This window comes from Tenrec ecaudatus, chromosome 1 (genome assembly GCF_050624435.1).
Source record: "Tenrec ecaudatus isolate mTenEca1 chromosome 1, mTenEca1.hap1, whole genome shotgun sequence".
NCBI lineage: Eukaryota > Metazoa > Chordata > Mammalia > Afrosoricida > Tenrecidae > Tenrec > Tenrec ecaudatus.
The window spans coordinates 13,424,155-13,447,348 of NC_134530.1; the positions used below are offsets into that span (position 1 = coordinate 13,424,155).

At 55.4% G+C, this 23,194-nt stretch overlaps 2 protein-coding genes across 12 annotated transcripts; both read left to right on the forward strand.

The window, feature by feature from the left end:
- Window positions 1-118: 118 nt before the first annotated feature.
- CCDC159 (coiled-coil domain containing 159) lies at window positions 119-15,803 on the forward strand. Its single transcript, XM_075544688.1, has 14 exons — window positions 119-279; window positions 380-639; window positions 1,153-1,186; window positions 1,436-1,524; window positions 1,630-1,711; window positions 1,849-2,044; window positions 2,883-2,950; window positions 3,050-3,126; window positions 12,475-12,587; window positions 12,761-12,843; window positions 13,422-13,535; window positions 13,792-13,801; window positions 14,335-14,686; window positions 15,744-15,803. The coding sequence occupies exons 1-14, from the start codon at window positions 138-140 to the stop codon at window positions 15,801-15,803; spliced, it is 1,680 nt and encodes a 559-aa protein (XP_075400803.1). The 5' UTR covers window positions 119-137.
- PLPPR2 (phospholipid phosphatase related 2) lies at window positions 14,445-22,163 on the forward strand. 11 transcript variants are annotated; one of them, XM_075547442.1, is made up of 10 exons: window positions 14,445-14,686; window positions 15,639-15,816; window positions 16,415-16,494; window positions 17,552-17,740; window positions 17,858-17,993; window positions 18,590-18,861; window positions 19,623-19,799; window positions 20,250-20,356; window positions 20,652-20,703; window positions 20,855-21,022. In XM_075547442.1, the coding sequence occupies exons 3-10, from the start codon at window positions 16,429-16,431 to the stop codon at window positions 20,885-20,887; spliced, it is 1,032 nt and encodes a 343-aa protein (XP_075403557.1). In that variant the 5' UTR covers window positions 14,445-14,686; window positions 15,639-15,816; window positions 16,415-16,428; the 3' UTR covers window positions 20,888-21,022. The 11 variants fall into 11 exon arrangements, with proteins under 11 accessions (XP_075403557.1, XP_075403566.1, XP_075403508.1 ...); XM_075547451.1 differs by having other exon boundaries at window positions 17,627-17,740; XM_075547393.1 differs by having other exon boundaries at window positions 14,447-14,686; window positions 19,653-19,799; window positions 20,250-20,372; window positions 20,855-22,163.
- The last annotated feature ends 1,031 nt before the right edge of the window (window positions 22,164-23,194 follow it).

The window sequence follows — 23,194 nt, forward strand, 5'->3', positions numbered from 1 at the left end:
GGGGGATGGGGGAGGAGACTCTCTTCAGTCCCTCACTTCCTGCTGGGAGTCTTGGAGCCAGGGTCATCTTGCTCCTGCTGTGACATTGAGGCCTCTAGGGATGTCAGGGAGAGTTGGGGGTGCTGGGGACACGAGGGATGGTCTCTCCCCGCTCTCACAGTGACCCTCTCCTGGCTGGCCTACCCCGGGACCCTGACTTCGCTGTGACCTGCCGCTGTTCATCACCCTCGCCCGCCAACGTGGGTTTGTCCGCTGACAGGAAGTGTAACAAGTTCTGGGGTTCGTGGTGGGCAGCGCCTGGAGCTGGGGGGTGGGTGTAGAGGAGACTGAGGAGTTGAGGGGCGTTCTGGGCTCGCCCTAAATGAAGCCTCATCCCCAGACTCTTCCGCAGACAAGATCTTGGACTGCACAGAACCCTGGGCCAGGGTCTCAGATTCGGAGATCCTGGGGCCGGCTTCTTCGGAGAACACAGGGACAGGGACGTGTGGCGACTGGAGGCCAGGGTGGGGCTCAGGGCTGCGGACACATGGCACCCCCTGCTTCTCCAGCTCGGAGGTGTTGAAGGAGAGCTGTAATGACAACGACCTGAAGCGGCATCACCACATCTCCAAGGGCACCCCACCACACTGCGGATGTGGGGTAGAGATGGCGGGGAGCGGGCGGCGGGGAGGCAGAAACTCTCACCCTCTAGGTCAGTGCCCGGCCCTCACTGAAAGCCCCTGCCCGATGATGGGATGGAGAAGTGCAGGATTTTGTGCATGGTGTGGGGCTCGGGCAGCTCCACCCCAACCCCCTAGGACCTGGGCAGCTGAGAGGTGTGCTAGTGGATTCTGTGGAGCTCCGTGACCCCAGACTAGAGTGTTCAGCTTGTGACTGCATGTTGTGCGGCTGCGTCCCTAAGGGCTTTGGTGACTGCGTGTGGCTGGGCGTTGGGTGCTTTGCGTTCCCCCTGTGGGTGGTGGTGCTGTTAGTTGCTTCCAAGAAGGAGGGCCATTACCTGAACCCAAGCCAGGGACAGGGCTGGTCTTGGGTCACAGCCTGAGCTCACACCTGGGACAAGCCACACAGGTGTCCAACCACCCAGACCGGGCTGGAGTGAGCAGGAAGGCAGTTCAGGGACAAACACCCACCCTGTTTGTCCCCCTCCCCTAGAAGTCCTTGGATACCAACAATTGCAAGGTCAAAGGTGAGAACCCTCCCCACCTAACAAGGCCATGTAGGGAAGGGCCCCCTGCTCTCAGCCCCAGTATCTACAGACCCCTGCCCCCGCCTCTGCTGCCTCTTGCTTCTGATCTTGTCCCCTTGACCCCACCTCTACCTCAAGGGACCCTCCCCGTGGCCCCCCGCTAGGCCCTGAGCCTCAGTTGAGCTCTGCTCTGTCCCCCCCTGCCAACCACCCCTTCTGGCCTCAGCTGCCCCTCACCTCTGCCCACAGCAAAGTCCACCACTATGATCCCCGACTCCCAGAAACAACTGCGGTTTGAACTGGAGTCACTCAAGAGCCAGCTGCAGGCCCAGACCAAGGTGAGCCGCCGCCTGACCTTGGCCCTGCTCCCACTCCCCCATCTCCTGGCATCCACTGCCCCACAGGTGCCCTCTTCCAGCCCCAGGCCTGACCTCTGCCCCCAGGCTTTCGAGTTTCTGAACCACTCAGTGACCATGTTGGAGAAGGAGAGCAGCTTGCAGCAAATCAAGATCCAGCAGCTTGAAGGTGAGGGAGGACCTGCATCAGGGCCAGACTGGCCAGGGGCGGGGGCTCCCGAGAAGATGAGTAGTCTGGGGTGAGCGTCGGGGTCGGGCGGGGTTCCAGGTTGTGCAAGAACAGGGCTCAGTCCCCGGTGCCTGCAGAGGTGCTGAGCCCCGCTGGCTGCCAGGCTCAGAAGGACCTGCGCAAGTGGGGCCTGGAGCAGGGCCGGCAGGAGCTGTACGGGGCCCTGGCCCAAGGCCTGAAGGGGCTGCAGAAGACGCTGCAGGACAATGAGGAGATGCAGCAGGCCCGCACCGCCCGCTGCCTGCAGCTGCTCGCCCAGGAGATCCAAGACAGGTGGGCACGGGTGAGAAGGAAGGGAGGGCTAGGGGAGGCCAGAGAGGAGGCTTAAGGAAAGGAGGGGCGACTGGGGGCAGTGGACAGGGCCAGGAGCAGGGACTGGGGAGGGCCAGGAAGCTAGGGTGGAGACCTTCAGGCAGGAAGCTGGGGCTGTAGGAGCCCCTGAGCCCGGTGGATTTACCCGTGGGCTGCTGCTGCAGGTTTCTGTTCCAGAAAAGTCTTCCAGCCTCAGAAACCCAAAGGGACAGTTCTACCCTATCCTGTAGGGTCACCATGACCTTGTCAGAATTAACTCAATGGCAGGACATTTTTTGAAGTGTTGAAGCGACAGAAGGGGAAAGGTGAAGGCCAAGCCCTAGGCTGAAGAGGGTGGGAGGGACTGAGGGAAGTCCAAGGTCAGGAGGAGAGGATTGGGGCCAGGGAGAGGTTGGGTGGAGTAATAGTTGGAAAGGAAGGGTGGGCAGGCCATGGTGGGAGGAGACAAAAGCTGAGGAAATGGCTGGATTGAGCAGGGGTGGAGGCAAAGGGTGGAGAGGCCAGGGGCTGGGCAGAGACAGCAGGCTGAGGTGACACTCCCCTTTCTGCAAGTGAGCCCTGGTGACTTGGTGGTGACGCACTGGGCTGCTACTGCCTGGTCAGCAGTTTGAAACCAACAGCTGCCCTTCAGGAGAGAGATGCGGCTTTCCACTCCTGTAAAGTGTTACAGTCTCCGGAACCCGCAGGGCCGGCAGTTCTATCCTGTCCTTATAGGGTTGATAGTGAGTCAGAATTGACTCGATTGTAGTGAACTTGGTTTTGTTGTTGTTGTGGGGTTTTTTTGGGGGGGTCCCCTCAGCAAGAAATTCCTATGGGAGGAGCTGGAGCTGGTTCGAGAGGAGGTGACCTTCATCTACCAGAAGCTCCGTGAGTGTCCGGAGACCCCAACCTGGAGGGGATGGTGGTATTGTCTTCTCCTCCCAGCCCCTCTGAGCTTCTTCCACCCCCTCCTCCCCCCACACACAGAGGCTCAGGAGGAAGAGATCACAGAGAACCTGGTGAACATTAAGAAGATGCAGAAGACACAGGTGAAGTGCCGCAAGGTGAGAAACAAGAGCAGGAATCCCATGGGAGGTGGGTACATGAAGAGTCAGTCTCTGCTGGCCTGACCCAACAGGCCGCCGCCAAAAGACTGGAGTGCAGATCCTCGCTCTGTCACTTACTGCCGGGCAAGTCCTTTCATCTCTCTGAGCCTCCCTTTCCCCATCTGGATAGTGGGCGGCAGAAGGACCCGATCATGAAGCTCTTAGTTTATTATTCTGAGAGGCCATCCTGTCTTTCTGAGCCATCGCTGCCCCCGCGTTCACCAGAAGCAAACACTGCCTGATCCTGTGCCCTCCTCACGATCGTGCCTACGTTTGAGCTAACTTTCACCGCAGCTACGTCCATCCATCACCTTGAGGGTCTTCTTCTTGGGTGCCCCTCTACCAAGCACGACGCCCTTCTCCAGGGACTGGTCCCTCCTGAGAGCATGCACATGGGATGAAGGCTCCCCACCCTTCCTTCTGCTTCCTCCCAGTGAGTCGGGTCGTTGCTTCTAACATACCGTGGTCTGTAGTCCATATGCTTCCGGAAGGCCATCGTTCCTGATTCTGAGTCCTTCCACCTGCCGTATTCCTGGTCCACCTTTCCTAGACATATAAAGCGATGGAAGATACTTTCAGTTTAGCCGGGCACATCCGAGTCCTCTAGGTAATGTCTTTGCTTTTTCACCTTTCAAAGGTCTTCGGTGCTGTCTTTGCATTTGAACGTTTTACTGTAAACCAGGCGAAGGCTTACAGAGCAGATCATCCGTTTTACATTCCACCATTCACGTCTCGTTTCAACTCATCCGCTGCAGCCCCCTCAATGCCCCATCAGTTCTCCCCTGTGTTTTCCATTTCGATTAGTATTTCTATTCTAGCCCTCCGTTTTTGGTTCTTGGGCAAATGTGGTTCAGAATTCCAACACAGGCGTGAATTCCATTCCAGACCTGAAGAGTGACTAAGGACCATCGGCTGGGGGAGTCTACCAGTCTCTATCTGACAATATCTCTTTTATGATTTTGGACTTGGTTCCGTATTTTTCTCCCCCTCCTCTACCCAGGATCCTTTTCAGAGCAGTTGATAAGGGAAGTCGGGCACCATCTAGTTCTTATGGTCTCAGCAATTATAGAGACTGAGCCATGTGATTGGTCTGGGAGTTTAAGGAGGCTTTTTTTAATATCATTTATTAGTTCATTTTGTCTCTACAAACACATTAGTCATTCATCATTTAAATATATGACTTCATTAGAAACCGTTTTAACACTTTTTCTCCTCCAACCATAAAAATACATTAAGTAATTTGCTTTAAAAAAACAAACCAACTATGAATAAGTGTCTGGTTTCCAAGGAGGCCTTTTTGAAGCAGATTCCCCCAGTGTGATCCTATGTCATCTGATTCTTGCCTGCTGATTCCCTGGGCGTTGACTGCAGACCCAAGTAAAATAAGACCCTTTGCAGTTTCCATCCTTTCTCCATTGGCCATGATGTCCCATCACTTGTATATCCGTGTGTGGTACTGTGGCGGCTTGTCGCCGTGATGCCGGAAGCTATGACATCGGTATTTCAAGATCCGGCTGCATCATCCATGGAGAACAGGCTTCCCTGAAGCTCCCAGTCTAAGACAGATTAAGAAAAAGGGCCCGGTAATCTACGTCTTTTAAAAGTGGCCTATGCAAACCGTTTGAAGGGCAGCATAGCATTGACGTGGTGCCAGAAGATGAACCTCTCAGGGTGGAAGGGACTCAAAATACGACTAGAGAAGCGCAGTCAAGTTTAATAATGCGGGTGGAGTAAAGGTCGGGGGACCTTCAACTCTTGATGTTGCGCCACTCAAAGCAGCTGAAAATATCCACTAGTGATCGGGTGTGGGACGTACACCCTGTGAGCCCAGGAAAACGAGAACTTGACCAGAAATGGAATGGTTATTGACAGATAACCTAGGCATGAGTGAGCTGAGGGAGACTGATATTGGCCTTTACAAATTGGGTGGTCACAGGCAATAATGGCAAACTGAAGAGAATTGGCACCCCCTTCACAATCAAAAGAGCATTTCAAGATCTACCATCCAGCACAGTGCTGCCAGTCCTATGATGACACCCATATGCCTCCCACGAGCACCAGTTAATCTGACTGTTGTTTTCACTTTTTTAATATAAAATTGTTGTATTGGGGCCTCGTACAACTCTTATCACAATCCATCCATTGTGTCAAGCACATTTGTACATTCGTTGCCCTCATCGTTCTCAAAACATTTGCTTTCTACTTGAGCCCTTGGTATCAGCTCCTCATTTCCCCCCTCCCTGCTCCCTCCTCCCTCGTGAACCCTTGATAATTTATAAATTATCATTTTGTAATATCTTTCACTGTCCAACACCTCCCTTCACCCACTTTTCTGGTGTCCATCCCTCAGTGTTTATACTTTCTTACCAACCACTAAGCCCAAAGATAAAGAGCGTAAAGATGGTTACCAATGCCTGAAGTCTGTAATTGATCACACATACATGTGATCAAGTGCACTGATAATTTCTGGTCGGAATCAGTAAGGATCAGTAACTGGAAAATATGGCCTTGATGGTAGAGATGAGGCCAGAGGTTGAATAATAGGTATTTGCAAGACTGACGACTTACTCATTGCAAACACCATCTTTTCAGCAATACAAACAGCAACGCTGACGATATAGATGAACCTCAGAGGATGGAGCAGCAGGATTCAGATGGACGGCATCAATGGGAAGAGAAGATGGAGAAGCTCAGTACCATCAGTCAGCCTGAGACTAGGGACTACTGGCTGAAAAGACCATGAATTGCTCATGGGCAAGTCAAGTTGAAGCTGAAGAAAAGCAAGTCTACAAGCCCTAAAGTACCACTTTTGAGTATAAGTCTCCTGAATGCAGAGACCTTCTCAGAAATAGATTGCATGCCTTGAACATGAATGGCTGATGACCAGATGAATTGTGGAATGACAACAAGGACATCATACATAAAGAAAGCAAAAGATCATTGAAAAGACAAGAAAGACACAAAAGATCTGAAGAGATTCCGAAACTTGCTTTTGAGCATAGAGTTCAAACTAATGCCAAACTCGCTGCCGTCAACTTGATTGCTACCAAGCAACCGCATAGGACAGCGTAGAACTGCCCCTGTGGGTTTCCAAGACTGACTGCACCAGAGTGCACTCGCTGCCATCAAGTCAGTGCTGCCCCATGGCGACTTCCTGTGGGTTCCCGAGACTGTAACTGTTTATGGCAGTAACAAGCCCAGTCTTTCTCCTGCAAGAAAGCTCTTTTTCTCCCATGGGGTGGCTGGTGGTTTAGAACTACTGAATTGCATTTAGTAGCCCAACTTTCAACCCACTACACCGCTGCAAAAACTGACAACGGAGGGCGATCTCGGACCTTTTCTGGCTTCCCTGCGCCTTTGAGTCTCCGTGCTACAGTCTGATACACCTGTTCTCGGTGACCCCTGACACCTGACGGAGATATTGAACCTGCTCTTCCAAGATCCCCCCGATTCTTTCTCTGCTACTGCTTCAAAAATGGCTCATCACGACAGCCAGAGGGGTGGTAACAAAAACTGACCAATCGCCTCTCTTAGTGTTACACCATATTTGCATAGCCCCACCCACTCATTTGGTGAGCGTTTACAGGTGTTTGGGTAGAAGAGTCATGCTAAGGAATTTCATCCCACCACAGCCAGTAAGACTCCTCTTCAATGTAGAATAGCCATAGCAGGTGGAAGAAATAATGAAGTAAGAGTTAAATCGAAGACTTCGAAGGGTGGCTGGCTCCAGAATTACGTGACAAAGACCTGGGTGACAAAGAGCTGGGGGTGGAAAACCCAACAGAAACAAGATGCTTGGCATTTCCCAAGCTGTAGGCACTGAAGAAAAAACGTTCAAGCTGCACTATTGAAGAACTCTGTGGGCAGAGTACCGAATGCCACAGGAAGTTTCAGAAGAAGACAGGAGGAAGATGGCTACCCTATCAAGAATTGGTAGGCATTCCACCATCTCAAGAGGCAGTACATGGTCAAGAACTGATGATATTGAAGGAAGAAATCCAAGCAGCACTGAAGGCTTTGGTGGAAAACACCCTCCCCCCCACACACACACACCAAAAAACCCCAAAACCTCATTGCCATTGAGGTGATGCCAACTCATAGTCACCCTGTAGGACAGGGTAGAACTGCTGCTGGAAGCTTCTGAGACGGTCATTCTTGGTGGGTGTATAAAGCCCGGTCTTTCTTCCAGTGAAAAACAAGGCCCCAGGTACCAATTGACATGTTTCCACAAACCGATGGAGTACTGTAAGCACTTACTGGTCTGCGCCAAGACATTTGAAAGATGGGCACGGTCCATGTGTGTGCCCCTTTCAAAGAAAGATGACCCAACAATGTAAAATTAACCTACCAATATCATGAATATCACATGCAAGTAAAGTTTTGCTGAAGGTAATGTTTTAAATGGTTGCAGAATCTCTTGCTGTCATCAGCTAAATTAAGGACACTCCCATAGAATGACCTTATGTTCCAGGGAAGAGACCGATGATGTTCTCGAACATAAAAGGACAAAGACCCAAGGCTCAATAGAAAGCAAATGTCTAGAGAAGAATGAGGGTAACAGGTACGAACATGCCCGATTCAACTGATGCATGGATTGTGTTAAGAGTTGTATGAACCCCCAATAAAATGTTTTTTTAAAAAAAGACATAGATGTCTCTAAGGTGAACCAGAGGTATATATATAAACCATGGATGTGGGGCTCACACTTAATTCTAGCCCTAATCTAAGAATAATTAGTTCTTATAAAGCAGCCTGCCTTGATACTCGCCCTCATAAAGAGATCACTGAAGCTATGGGTGCTCTAGCAACACGTGGTGAAGAAACTAGATGGCCCCGGGCTGTCAGAAAGACTCGTGTCTGGGGGTCTTCAAGGCTTGTCTTCAAACAAGCAGCCATCTAACAGTGAGGCATCAACATGGAAGCCCACATGGAAACAACACACCAACCTGCGTGAACCAAAGCTTATAAATAATACAAGCCAAACCCACAGGAGGAAATAGTGTCAGAGCTTAACCTGTAAAGTCCTCGTTTGCAGAGGCTAAGGATGACGGTGGGTGGCCCCAAATCCATGCGCAGGATCTACACAGACATTAAGCCTCTGGTGAGTTCCCTCTGACCAGCGTGGAGGGATGTGAATGGCCTGGCTATCAGAGGATCGGGAGAGAGGATTAGAGTAGATTAAAATGTGACATCTGATTTCATCCCCGTTTTGACACCTCTAAAAGTACTAGCGCTTAAAAACAAAAACAAAAGTGAAGAGGAAGTACATGTGGGTGGAGCCTTTGTCAGATGCCCTCTGAACACAGAGCAGGGATGGGAATAACCTGGATTGTGACAGATATAATTAAGTCAAAATCTAACACCGTATCATTTGATCTCCTTTTGACCCATTTTAAAGTTGCTCTAGTTTTTAATATCTTCCTTTTTCTTTCAACTGGGGTTTTTCTCTGTCTTATTTTGGTATTGATTATTAGCTTCTTTGACTCCTTGGTTTATATTTTTGTATGATTATTGGTCCGTGATGTTTATATAAAGTCCAGGATGGGTGAATCTAGAGAGATAGTAACTGGATTTCAGGGGTCCTTGAGCTGGGGAGGTTGGGAGAAAATGGGGAGCTAAGAACAAAACCCATTAGATTGTACAACACACTTCTGGATATGATGGAATTATTGAATTGGATATTTGGATTATGACCCCATACAACTTTATTTTTTAAAAGTTCTTAGTATGTATGGATTGTGATAAGAATTGTACGAGCCCCCAATAAAATGATTTTTTTAAAGTTTTTAAAAAATGGCTGCAGAGTACATTAACAAGGAACTGCTAGAAATTCAAGCCGAGTTCAGAAGAGGACATGACGAAGCATATCAGTGCTGGCAGCAGAAAGGGCTTGGCTGAAAGCAGAGGAGACCTGTGCTGTATGGACCAAGCAAAGGCCTCTCACGGAGTGGATCATAACACGCTTGGGATAGCATTGTGAAGAATAGGCATTCGCAAAGCACGTGCTGTGCTCATGTGGAAACCATGTGAACCAAGAGGCAGCCCTTCAAATTGAACAAGGGGCTGCATTGTACAGTTAAATTCACCCCGGAAAGCATCAGGACAGCAGCCTTTTACCACCTGTATTGCGTGGGCGTGCTGCGTAAATAATCTGAGAAGCTGAACTGTTTGAGGACGAACTCAACATCGGGGTTGGAGGGGAACTCACCAACAGCCTGAGCTGTGGAGGTGCCACAACCTTGCCCGGTGGAAGCTCAAAGGACTGGAGGTACTTGCTGATGAAGATCAACGATTGCTGCCGGCATTCTGGGCAACAGCTCAATGTCAAGACAAACAACATCTTCGATCAGTGGTGGAACGATCGTCGGTATCTGGAATTTCATTTGACTTGGATCCACCTTCGACACTCATGGAAGCAGTAGTCCAGAGATCAAATGGTGTCTTGCACTGGATCATTCTCCTTCACACACCAAAAAAATCAAGAACAAAATGTTACTTGGAGGACTAATGGGCACCTGGGCCAAGAGCCATAGCATTTTCAGTCACCTCTTAGGCATGGGCAAGCTGGACAATGAACAAGGAAGCCCCCCGAAGAATTGATGCCTTCGAAAGTTGGTGTCATAAAGAATATGGAAAGAGAATGAGGATGGCAACAGATGTACAAATGTGCTTGACACAATGGATGGATGGTGATAAGAGTTGTATGAGCCCCCAACAAAATGATTTTTTAAAAATATTGAAAGTGTCATAAATTGCCCCCAAAACGAACATCTCTCTTGGAGGAAGTACAGCCAAAAGGCTCCTTGGAGTTGAGAATGGCGAGCCTTCGTCTGACATACGTTGGCCTGGTCTCTCCTGATAACATGGACGGAAAGGAACATCATCTTTGGCAAAGTAGTTGCCGTCGTCAAGTGCCACGGAGTTGGTTCTGACCCACAGCGACCCTGTTCAACAGAACCGAACACTGCCTGAGCCCGGGCCATCCTCACAATTGTCCCCATGCTTGAGGCCATTGTTGCAGCCGCTGTGTCCATCATCCACCTCCCTGAGGGCCTTCCTCTTTGTCGCTGCCCCTCCGCTTTACCAAGCATGATGTCCGTCTCCAGGGACCGGTGCTCTCCCGACAACGTGCCCAGCATACGTCAGTCGGAGTCTTGCGGTCCTTGCCTCTAAGGAGTCCTCTGGCTGTACTTCTTACAAGGCAGACAAATCTGTCCATGTAGGAGTCCGCCATACTTCCAACCTTCTTCTCCAGACCCACAGACCCGCAAGGCAATGGGCAGACACAGCGGCCGCAGCAACAGGCTATAATCATGACCGTTGTGAAGAAGGCGCAGGACCAGGCCCTGTTTCTTCTGTTGGACATGGGGTTGGCCAGGAGTCAGAAGTGACTGGATGCATCCATCCTCCCAACTGGACCGAGAAGCGACATCCTGATAAACAGAGAAAAGATTTAGGGGATGAATGATTTCATTTGGTTCACAGCCAACACCCGTGGAAGCCACCGCCTGGCTATCCAACGACATACTGCATTGGGCACACCGGCTCCCATAGACCTCTTTCACGTGTTACATAAGCAAAGAGGTCACTTTGAAGATGGATGCTAAGGTGTTCCCAGGCACGTCGCAGGCGTGGGAAAGCTGGCTGAGAAAGGAGCCTGCAGGAAAACTATGCCTTGGAATGGTGAGGTGGGTGAAGACGGCTGAACCTCAAGAAAAAACCGTCCGAAGAACAAACACAGCTATTGTAAAGGGAAAACAGCCAGAACGCTCCTTAGAAGGGAGGGTAGTGAGAGGACAGCTCATGTGCGCATTATTGGGAGCGAACAGTCCCTGGGGAAGGACATCCTACTTGATAAAGTAGAGGGTCAAAGAAAAAGACCCTCCAAGCGATGTATTGATTGGCACCGGGGCTACAAAAATGGGCTTAAACTTGGGATGTCCGTGAAGATGGTGCAGGACCGGGCAGTGCTTTATTGTACACCCAGTAGCCGAGTCGGGTTTGTGGACACACGATCCATACAGAAGGCTGTCGGCTTGGTCTTCCTCGGTGATTCCAAGCTTCGCTTTCATCCAACAAGGTTGTCCCACCTGCTAACAAGCCTTTTCTCCAATCCTGAGGCCACGTTCTTCATACAATCCATTTCTTTAGGATTATTTTCGCAGAATACAGATGGAAGTCTAGTGAAAGGACACAACCCTAATGCCCACTTCTCCTGATGTCAAGCCGTGCCGCGGGCCCTTGTTCCGTTGGAAGGCCTCCCTCTTGTTCTGTGTACAGCTTCCACGCGAGCACAATTAAGTGTTCTGCACTTCCCGTTCTTCACAACATTATCCGTAATACATTATAACCCACTCAGACAAAGATGCCTTTGAAAAAAATCAATAAGGCACCGGTAAACATCTTCCTGGTATTTTCTGTTCATACTCAGCTCCATAGCAACTAACAAAAGCAACAAGCCCTTGAAGGAGCCCCGGAGTGGTGCATGGGCTCAACACACAGCCGCGAACCGAAGGGCTGGGGGTTCAACTCTATGGAGAGGCAGCTCAGGAAAGACAAAACCAGAGCCTGATGGTCACTTACACGGAAGACCGAAGAAAAATCAAGGCATTTGAAGTGTGGGGCTGGCCAAGAATATGAAAGGCTCCACGGATTGCCAGAAGAACAAACATCTGTCCCGGAAGAAGTACGGCCAGCACGATCCTTTAGAGCCAAGGCTGGCAAAGACTGCTGGACTTTGGACCTGTGGTCAGGAGAGACCCGTCCCTGGGTACGGACAGCTTGGTAAAGAAGAAGGAAGGCGGAGAAGATGAAGATCCTAGAGAAGATGGATGGACGAAGGGCTGCCACAGGGGCTCGGGAATCAGAGCGGCTGTGAGGATGATGAAGGGCCAGGTGGTGGTTCGTTCAGTTAGGGTGCTATGACTTTGACGGCACCCAACAGCAACTTGGGAAAACGCAGCCATGGGCAACCCCGCGGAGCACAGTTCTACCGTAGTTCACGCCAGGCCACCAGGAGTCAGGGTTTACTCACCCGCAGCCCGTTGTTAGGACTCTGGTTTATACTAAAGTGCTCTGTAACCTTTCATCGAGGCGCCCTATAGGCTCCAGTTGCTAACCAACCACCGGCGGCTCTCCGGAGCAAAGGCCTGACCATCTGCTTCTGTGGAGTCGGCCGCCCTGGAAGCCCTAGGGGGCAGTTCCACTCTGGCCTCTCGGGTCCCTGAGAATTGTAACTGGCTCCATGGTAACAGGTTAACCTCTCACCCCTATCCTCACCAATGTCCGCTCCTCTTCTGGTCCCAGGTCCTGACCAAAATGAAGCAACAGGGCTTGGAGGCCTGGCTGGAGCCCGAGGAGATGCTGGGCGGCGGCAGCTCCTGGAAGGACAGCCTCCACAAGGAGCTGAGCGACCTATGGTGAGCTTGGCCACGGACCCTGGGAGGCCTCACTTCCCCAGGGAGTTAGCAGGGAGCCACCAGCATCTCTCTTCCCAGCCCCCAGCCCCGGCCCCTCCCACCCCAGCCCTGCCACTCGGGAGCCCCCAGCAGGGCAGGGTCCTCAGGTCCCCCAGCTCCTCTTCTCTCGGCAGGTCGGCCGTGCACTCGCTCCAGAACTCCATCGACGGCTTCACCATTCCCTCAGGGGGGCGCCATAAGGCTTCCAGCTTCAGGGGTGAGGGGGCTCCCTCTCCAGCTTCCGCACATGGGGTCACAATCGGGGGTCTTCTTTGGGGTCATAGTTGGAAGGTCGTCTCTAGTGATCACTTTGAGGTGACGTTACGAGGTCACAGTAAAGAGTGAGTGGGACGGGGGGGGCGGGGAATGGAGTGGGTTAGGTTCCCCCAGAAGTGACATCCAGGTTTCCTGGGAATCATTTCTAAGGCTCACCAGGATCCAGTTCAAGGAGTCCTAGGGGTGTGGTGGTTACGTGTTGGGCTGCGAATCACAGGGTCAGCAGTTTGAAACCACCAGCCACTCTGAGGGAGAAACATGGGGTTTCCTACACCTCTAATGAGTGACTTTCTCAGAAACCAACAGGGACAGTTCTACCCTGTCCTATCGGGTCGCTGGGTGTCATCATGACCCGGTGGCAGTGAGAGGATTCCACTTCAAGGGTCATTAAGGCCACAGTTTGGTGTCATGTCTGATCCCCTGGAAGGTCCGTCAAGGATCAAAGGCTCACAGACTGAGGGTCACACGCAGGGTTTGTGGATGAGGGGCCAGAATCGCTTGCACCTGTCCTCCCCACAGGCCACAAGGGGCACCGCTGCTTGAGCCCCCCACCTGCTTCCTGGGACTCAGATTCAGACTCTGACCACAACCCTTCTCAGCCACCTTTGAGCAGGAGCCGTCCCTTCCCATCCGGTACCTGTCTTCCCTGGCCACACCCCCTGGGGCTCCTGGGCTTCTGGTCCCCAAGCCCATACCCCGGGAGTCCCCTGGAGAAGGGGGAGCCGTGACCTACCCTTCTCTCCACAGCCTGAGCAGCCGGCTCTGCTCTTCCAGGAAGCCCTTCCAGAGAGAAAATAAACTCGCCGAGACCCTCTTCCAGCCCCCCGTCTGTTTGTCCTGTTGCTTCCAGTGCTGGGGCTCACCCCCAGCCCCCCATTTACCTCTCCAGTGCCCAGAGGGTGACCGATACCAGCGACCGTCCAGGAAGGGGGGGGGTTGGCTAAGCTCAGGGGATAGTGTGAAGCTAGATTTGGTCTATGACTCAGACCAGGGGGCAGCTGTGTGTGGACACTGCCCACCAGACAGGCTTCCCCCTCTTGGCACTTAAACTTCCTCTTGGGAGAATCCGAACTGCTGCCCACCTTGCCCAAAAAGGAGCCATGGAGGCATGGTGGTTTTGCTTTGAGATGCTAACAGTCAAGTCAGTAGTTCGAAGCCACCAGCCCCTTTGAGAGAGAAAGATGAGGCTTTCTACTCCTATAGAGAGTTACAGCCTCAGAAACTCACATGGGAAGAAGGTTGTGATGAGTTGGTATTGACTCCCTTGTAATGGTTTGGGTTGTTTTTGGGGGGACTGGGAGGGGCTTGTCCACGTAGGGAAAGTGAAGCCCTGAGAGGGTGGGGCACAGCCTAGAATCGGGTTCTGAAGCCCTGTCCTCCTTCCCATGAGGTCTCACGCCCAAGCTCTATCCTAATATGATCCTTTCCCAAGAACACCTGAGGCCCCGCCCCGGATCGCGCGAAAGAACGCCGCGAATCCCCGCCCCCAGGAAGCTATGCAAACGAGGCGCCTCGAGGCCCCGCCCCCCTCGGCCCGAGCTGGGGCGCAGACTCCGCGCGGCGCTGCACTGTCGGCTCGAGACGTCCGTCTGCGCGTCCTCCCGCCCGGCCGGCCGCTGGACTGCCGGACCCGCCGCGCCGGGGCCGTCCGGGTGGAGCGGGGGCTCCCCGGGCCTGGGGAGGAGGAGGGCTACCCTGACCCCCCGCTCCCGCGGGCTGTCCGTCCGTCCGGCCGGGGCCTCCGTTCCTCCGGATCGTGTCCCTCCGGGTCCAGCGTGGGGAGGGTAAGAGGCCGCGGGAGGAAGGTGGCCGGCCGGGGCTGGGGGAGGGGACCCCGGCGACGGTGGGGAGGCTGGTTGTGCGGCTGTCATTCTGTATCGGTGTGTGGTTGTGTAACGGTCGTGTGTGTGGCTGTCAGGCTGTGATTGTGGTTTTGAGGGTTGGCTGTGTGTGTGTGTGTGTGTGTGTGTGTGTGTGTGTGGCCGTGTCTCCTGCCACCGTCACCGTGTGCCTGCACTGATGGTGTGCCCTGAGCGGTTCGTGTGTGTGTGTGTGTGTGTGAACGTGCGCCTGGTTAGTGCGGCCTTCTGGCTCCGTGTATGAATCTGTGTCACAGTCCATGTATGTTCCCCTCGCGTGGCCATGTGGCTGTGGCTGTGCATGGCACCTTCTCTCGCCTGGGACCAGCAGTGTGGCATCGGAGCCCGCCCTCATTGTGTGGCTGTCGCTGAGTGCCTTGTGAATGGGCGTGTGACACCGTGACTGGTCCGTGACCCCCATCGTGTGTGGGGTGCGACTGTTGACTGTGCCGCTCAAATGTGTTGGTAACCCCGGCGCCCGGCAGGGAGGGCTTGCATGGGCCTGTAGGGTGTGTGGGGAGCTTCCTGGTGTGTCCCTGTGACTGTGTATGTGGGTGTCTGTGACAGGCCGTGTGTGTGTGTGTGTGTGCATGCAGTTATGTGTCTGTGGGTGTTGGGCACCTGTCTGAATGAGCCACAGGCTGGCACCAAGCACGGTCTCTGGAGCCCAGCAGCCCCTGTGTCCTTATGGTGGGATGGAGGGGTGCTGTGCCATGGGTTAATGTGACCCCAAGTCGGTGCTGTTTGGGATGGATGCTCCAGGCCACCTTTGGGGGTGGTTATACCTCTGGGAAAGGGTGGGTTGGGGGTGGGAGGGCTGTGGCCAGGTGAGCCTGTGGGGCCTCTGGTGACCCTCACCCTACCTGTCACCTTGCAGAGTGAGCCGAGTGGATGGGGCACAGGACCCTGAGTGCCTACTCTCACCTGCCTGGGCCTCAGTTTCTGCAGCCGTGCAATGGGGGTGCTCATCCCTGCCCTGCAGGCCGCTAGGGTCAGCTGTGAGGAGTCTGTGGGCATGGTGGCGGCCTGTGGAAAGCCGTAGGGCGCTTTCGCAGGTGAGGTCAGACCCAGTGGTGAGGGTGCCCACCAGCAGCAGTAGGTAACTGGGGCGCTTGGGACTGAAGGTAGGCTTATGGGGGCGGGGTTGTGGGTGGGGGGGCAGGAAGCCAGGCTAGCCCTGCAAGATGCTGGGAGGCAGACGGGCCTGGGAAGAGGGGTGGGAGGGAGAGGGGGAGAAGCAGCTGGGAGAGAATGGGGCCTGGCCATCAGCCAGCCCAGACACACATCAAGAGAGTAGCCCCTGAGGATGTCATGGGAGCAGCTGGAGGAGGGGGCCGTGGAGCTTGGGAGCCCATGGAAAGCCCGCTGGGAAGAGAGTAGGGTTGTAGAGGGCAGGGCCAGTATATAAGCTCTGGGCCCCTCCTACCTACCCTGGATCCCCCAGCCTCAAAAGAGACAAAGCTGGCCGTCTGGGGAGGCAGGGGCCACCAATGGGCAGGGACAGGGACCAACAGGAGTGGGGCTAGCTATGTAGAGGCAGGGCCAGATTTGGGGGTGGGGCTAGATGTGCAGAGGTGGAGCCAGGCTCAGATGTGAGGCCAGAACCTCCCTGACCCCCCACCTTGCATCTCCCACCCCCTCCCATTTGGGCAGGCCGGGCCTTCACCATGGCGGGAGCAAGACCGCAGCTGAAGAGGAGTTTCTCCATCATCCCCTGCTTTGTCTTTGTGGAGGTGAGGAACCTGGCCTCCCCCTCCCCCGAGAAACTTTCCCCTGCCCCTCCAGGGCAGAGCGGGGGTGGGGTGGTAGGGTGGTGTGTGGGGCAGATGGCACTCCTGTCTTCCTGTCACTGTCTCTGGCCTGTCTCTCCACCTCAATCTTCTTCATCCTTGTCCGGTCGTTGCCTGTACCCCTTTCTCCATCTCCCTGGCACCAATCTTGGCTCTCTGTGACCCTGCACTCGCTCCTTATCACTTTTGTTGTCCTTCCTCTTGAGAAGTGGGGGTGAGCTTGGTCTCAGAGGCTGCATTCCCTGGGTTCCTGTCCCCCCGCCTCGCCTGGTCTTCACTACTGATCTCTGGGCTCCCTACATCCACACTCTCCCTGCTAAGATGTCCGAATCTGTAAAATGGGCATAATCCTCTCCTACGGCTGTTATCAGGGGGAAATGGATGGATTCTCCCTCGACCCACCCCCAATTTTTAAGTTCATTTATTTTGCCCCAACAATTCTATTGGAAGAGAGTTCACATATCATACAATTCAATAGATCAATCACATGAAGGAGAGATGTACAATCATCACATCAGTTTTAGAATCTTCTCATTCTCCTACTTATTGTTATTACCTCCCCATTTCTAAGCCCCCTCCCCAAAATGGGTAAATTCTTGAAAATGTCCAGGGTGTCCAGTCCACAGCAAAGGTTATGTCTGTGATGCTTCTATTACTACTTCTAATGCTTTCTCTCTCTCTCTCAGTCTGTCCCTGCACTTCCCCACCCATCATCTCTCTCCCTCTGCCCTGACCCCAGGCCACATACTCCCCCACTTCATTTCCTCTGTCCATCTTTCTGCGTCTCTATCTCCGTGTTTTCCCCACGCCCTGATCTCTGCCCCTAACAGTCTAGGCCTTTTCTCTACCTCCATCGCAGTGTCTCTCGCTCTGATCTCTCTGACTCCCAGTTTCTGCCTTTCTGTTCTCTCCAGCACTGTGTCTCTGGCTCTTTGCCTCAGCTCAGGCCCTGACCCTCTCTCTTCTCTCCCCGTGCCTCTACTCCCTGGCTGGCCGGCAGTCGGTGCTGCTGGGTGTCGTGATCCTGCTTGCTTACCGCTTGGAGTTCACAGACACCTTCCCCGTGCACACCCAGGGCTTCTTCTGCTACGACAGTACCTATGCCAAGCCCTATCCAGGGCCTGAGGCTGCCAGCAGGGTGCCCCCTGCCCTCATCTATACCTTGGTCACAGCTGGGCCCACCCTCACGGTGAGACCCTGGGGTGGCCTGGGGTGGGCTGCAGGGAGGACCCCATAGGAGACGGGAGGGCAGGGGGGCAGAGAGGGCTGAGGGACCAGGAAGAACCCACCTTGGTCTTGCCCGCAGATCCTGCTGGGTGAGTTGGCAAGGGCCTTTTTTCCTGCTCCACCCTCGGCCGTCCCTGTTATTGGGGAGCGCACCATCGTGTCCGGGGCCTGTTGCCGCTTCAGTCCCCCTCTGCGGAGGCTTGTCCGCTTCCTGGGTGAGTGACAGCCCGGGCTCAGCCCTGCAATAACGAGGGGGATGAGGGCAGAGCCAGAGGGCCCAGCACCACCCTCAGCCCACGGAACAGAATGGCTAGGATTGCCAGGAGGCGGGCTTGGGCCCCGACCAGACATCTGGGAGGTTTCAGAGCTGTGAGTAGGGCCTAGTCAAGCCAGGAGAGCAGCTGGGGGCTGTGGACCTGGAATTCTGTCAAGGAGGGTCAGGCAGAGGGGGCGTAGGCTCAGGCCAACGCAGTGGGGCAGCGATCCAGCTCAGATTTCTCATGGTCTCCGCGGGGCACCTGGTCATCCTAGAAGTGGCCCTGGCATAGGGGCACGCGCTCCACTGTGGTGCGATGGTGCTGATGCCCCAGGAGAGGACTGCCACCTGGCAGAGGTGATGGAGACACCGAGGCCTGATGTGCTGTAATGAGGCTCCAAGGGCAGGACGCCCAGAGTGCCGTCCTGGGGGTCCTAGGTGTGGTTTAACATTTGTCACAGGAACAGGGGACAAGGGGCCTGGTGAGTCATACAAGGTTCTTGGAGGTGGCCTCTGCCACATCAGGGCCCCAGGCTCCCTCTTCTTCGTCCCCAGGGGTCTACGCCTTTGGTCTCTTCACCACGACCATCTTCGCCAACGCCGGACAAGTGGTGACTGGCAACCCCACACCGCATTTTCTGTCCGTCTGCCGCCCCAACTACACGGCCCTGGGCTGCCCGCCACCCTCGCCTGACCGGCCAGGGCCCGACCGCTTTGTCACTGACCAGGGCGCTTGTGCTGGCAGCCCCAGCCTTGTGGCTGCCGCGCGCCGAGCCTTCCCCTGCAAGGACGCGGCCCTCTGCGCCTACGCTGTCACCTATACCGCGGTGAGCCTGGGGGGCTGCTGGCTCAGAAAGGGGGGCAAGAGCCTGTGCAATACTGCCAGGAAGCCACTGGGGCACTAGCCGCAGCCTGGGTGTAGATTCTGACTCCTCCCCTCGGCTCCTAGCTGCCTACCTTGGTGTCTGGCCACGCCCCCAGCCATGTGAGGCCACGCCCAGGAACGGCCTTTAGCTCCGCCCTTTAGGAGTTGAAAGACACTCTGGAGAGAGAGGGCCAGTCACCCCTTCTTAGCGCCCAACCATGGTCCCCAAATGTCCCAGGTCCCAAATACAGGCTGGGAGAATGGGTGGGTGGGCTCATTCTGGAGCTCTGGCCCCGCCCCTGAGGGCCGTGACCCCGCCTTTTGTCATGCTGGCCACGCCCTGGACTCTAGGGAGCCTCCCTCCTTTCCGTGGACGCACAGGTCCCTGGTCTGAAACCCCGCCCCTTTTGTTCCCCCTGTCCACCAATCGCTCTACCCCTGCCTGTAGCCCATTGGGACCCGTGACCCCACCCCCCTCGACCTTCTGGAGCCTTGACCCTCTGCTGTCTGGCCACATCCTAACTTGGCAAGTGGCTTTCCCCATCTATGACTCCAATTTCAGGGGACAGACTTCTACACGTATGTCCATGGAGCCCCCCACCACCACCACGTGACCACCTTTGGGGCTCGGGCCACGCCCTCTAGCCCAGGAGATAGTGACCACTTGGGCGTGGCGACAGCACTTCCCAGACCCCAAGACCCCTGACCTGCCCCGCCCCACAGATGTACGTGACTCTCATATTCCGCGTGAAGGGCTCCCGCCTGGTCAAGCCCTCCCTCTGCCTGGCCCTGCTGTGTCCCGCCTTCCTGGTGGGCGTGGTCCGCGTGGCCGAGTACCGCAACCACTGGTCCGACGTGCTGGCCGGCTTCCTAACCGGGGCGGCCATTGCCACCTTCCTGGTGAGCCCCCTCCAGCTCCCTGACCCAAGAGGCCGAAGGATTGCTTGATGGCTGGGGTGGGCGAGGGGCGGGCGGGAGGAACCCCGTGGGACCTGTCCAGTGTCTGCATGCGCTCATCTGTGGAGTGGGGTGACAAGGTGGGTTTCTGAGCCTGTCAGTCTTTAGGGGCACGGTTAGCCTCCTCTTTTTACTGGGAAGAGGCCGGTGGTTTTGAACCACAGACCTTGCGGTCAGCAACCCAACTCCTAGTCCGCAACCCCTCCAGGCCTCCTTACTGCCTCTGAGTGAGGTGCAAGAACAGGGCCGGACCCATAGTAAGCGCCATCCGAGTGCTAGCCGTGATTTGAAAACCCGTCTCAGTTTTCTGATCTGCAAAATGGGGATGCTGTTGACACAACTTCTGCCGGAGTGGCCCTCGGTGCCAGCCCAGCTGCTCTCCCTCCATCCCAGGTCACCTGCGTCGTACACAACTTCCAGAGCCGACTGCCCTTGGGCAGGAGGCTCTCACGTTGGGAGGACCTGGGCCAGCCCCCCACCATGGACAGCCCCCTCGAAAAGTTAAGTGTGGCCCAGGTAAGGGGAGCCGGGGACTGCTCCGGCTGGAGAGGGTGGTGGGTGGAGGGGGGCTAGGGATGCAGGAAATCAGGCCACAGATGAGTGTCCTGGGCTCAGGGGGAGGCGGAGGACTCCCTGCACGCTATAAACGGAAGCCCTGACACCCCAAGGTTACTCACCTCTCTCCTGTGAGGACTCTGGAGATCTCTTCCTTGAGGCTCTGCCTGCAGAGCTCCTCGTGCTGGCGCCAGGGCCCAGGGGGCCCACTAGCCCCTTCCCTCTGCCTCTCTGTCTCAGGAACCCGAAGCCTACAGGCCGCATTCGACACCGGCACGGCTCACCCCATCCAGTGAGTGGGCGTGGGGGTGGGGGTGGGGGTGGGGGTGGAGGGGATGGCTGCAGATGGAGGGGGCTGCCAGAGGGACCTCCACTGCCGGTACCCTTGTGGCCTCCGCCCAAGCTCTCTGGACCCTCTGACCCCTGACTCCTGACCTTTCCAGAGCCGCAGAACTGCACCCGCCGTGGCCACCTGATCCCCAGCTGTGTGTCCTCCAGGGCCCCAGCCATGTGTTCATCACCCCGAGTTCCCCGCCCAAGATTGAGATCTGAGCCAACGCCCCTGCCGCTGCCCCTGCCCCTCCCAGCGCCCACCCCCAGCCAAGGCCCCTCACCCTCCTCCCCAGGGCCCGGAGGGCCAGGAGGGGGTGGCGGGGGTGGTGGCCGGGGCCGGAAGCTGCTGCTGCCCACCCCCCTTCTGCGGGACCTGTACACCCTCAGTGGGCTCTACTCTTCCCCTTTCCACCGGGACAACTTCAGCCCTTACCTCTTTGCCAGCCGTGACCACCTGCTGTGAGGCCCTATCACCCACCCACTCAGAACCTACCCGGCCCCCATGTCTTCCCTGCCACCAGTTTGTGTGCCTGTGTGTAAGTGCCAAAGCCCGCTGCCCCCAAACCAGCCAGGGCCAGACGCCAGAGGATGACCAGAGGGACATAGTGGAAGAGGGAAGTCCAGGTGGATCTGGCTGGGAGGTGGGCCCTGGGCCCTGTGATGGCCCTTTTAAGGACTTCTACCCACCTGTTCCCTGGGGACCCCACCCTACCACCCCAGTTCTCAGAATTCTAAACACAGGGAGTTTATTCCAGCTAATGAGAACTTCCCCTTCACCTCTTAGAATCTTCCGGCAGGAGGGCAACTCCAGCCAGTGGCCAATGTCTGGACAGCCAATCGGAACCATTGGCTTTCAGACTTTCCTGGGTGGGTGGGTATGATTCCAGCCAATGGGGGACCGCCCATGTCCAAGCTGGAGCCAAGGAAGGGGGAGAGAGCTTGAGCAGACCTTTGTCATTGGGTCCTCTAGCCTCAGAGTCGAGCTGAGGGTGGGGGGCAGGCTCCCCCAGGGCAGGGTCCTTGGGGACCCCTTTCCCTCTCAGCCCTTCCTCCACACGCAACCTCTCACCGCTCCCTTCAAATTCCCTATTTATTCAGGGCTTGCTCCCTTTGGGAAGTTTTGGGGTTTCGGGAGTGATGTCTCCCCTTGCCTGTGCCCAGGTCACCACCGACCCTTGGTTATTTATTAGGGAGGGCTGTGGGGACAGCTTTTTCTTGGAAGTCGCCCCTGTTCTGCACACTGTACCCCCCACCCCTACCCCACCTCCCAGCCTCCTGCAGATGTGCCATTGCTGGGGGTGTGTGTGGAACGAGGGGCACTCCCCTACCCTGGGCAGCCAAAGGCAGGGGGCAGAGGAGACACTGCCCCCTCTCTCCAGCCCCCTCCTCATCTTTAATAAAGACCTGTTTCTAACAGAACCCCGTCCCCGCACCTTCCTGCCCCCCACAGTGGGGTGTGGAGGAAATCCGCCATGGGTGTCCGTGAGACTGTCTCCCCACTATGTCGGAGGGCGACTATGGAGAGGCAGTGTGGGACTGTGGGGTCTGCGCCTTGGGTCTAGATGGTGGCTGTGCTGTCTCCTGGTTGTGGGGCCTTAGAAAAGTTAGCCTCTGGGCCCCATTCCCTCATCCGACGGGTGGACTGCCCCACAGTGGACGCACGGATGCAGAGATGCCTCTCTGTGGGTGTTCCCAGAGCGGCTGGCCCAGTTAGCCAGGGGACAAGGACACAGGGTGACAGAACCAGAGTGAGGAAAGCTTGGGGTGCTCGCATGGCTGGGGGATACTGAGAGGTCTGAGAAACCAGGTCACGGAGGAGAGCAGGAGTGTTGCTTGTGAGGTGTGCTGAGCTCACAACCCTGACAACTCAGAGTGTGCTGGGGAGCTACACCCCCCCCCATGGTGTCTTAGGGGCCTCAGAAAGGCCATTCAGGGCATAGAACCACCCAAGAACCAGGCAGGGCTGGTCTGCTTTCTCCCCCCGTCCCTCATTACTTACATTCATCACACCGTCCTCGGGAGCCCATGGGTACTGAAATCCAGGAGTGACAGCAGTGAGCAGAGGAGACAGACCCTGCCCGCCGTGGGGCTCCCAATCTAACCTAGGAGAAACAGGAAGCAGGAGAACTAGTGATGTAGTGAAACACAGACCCCCAAGCCCACTTTTCCAGAAGGTCTGAAGACCAGCCTTCCTTTGCCCTCCATTGGTGGCAACTCCTGGCCTGGACAGACGTGGCTGGGGTTTTTCCAGTTTTCACTTGAATGTGACTTCTTATATTTCACTTCAGATAAATGGTTCATCTTGGGGACATGGCCGCAGGCTCCACTTGGGGTGATAAGCAACAGTGCTTGCACCAGGTGGGTTTGGGGCAAAGGATCCCTGGCAGCCCCGTGGGTGGAAGCACATGGTGGCTGCTCTGGGAAAGCATATCCTCCAGGGGACAGAAATG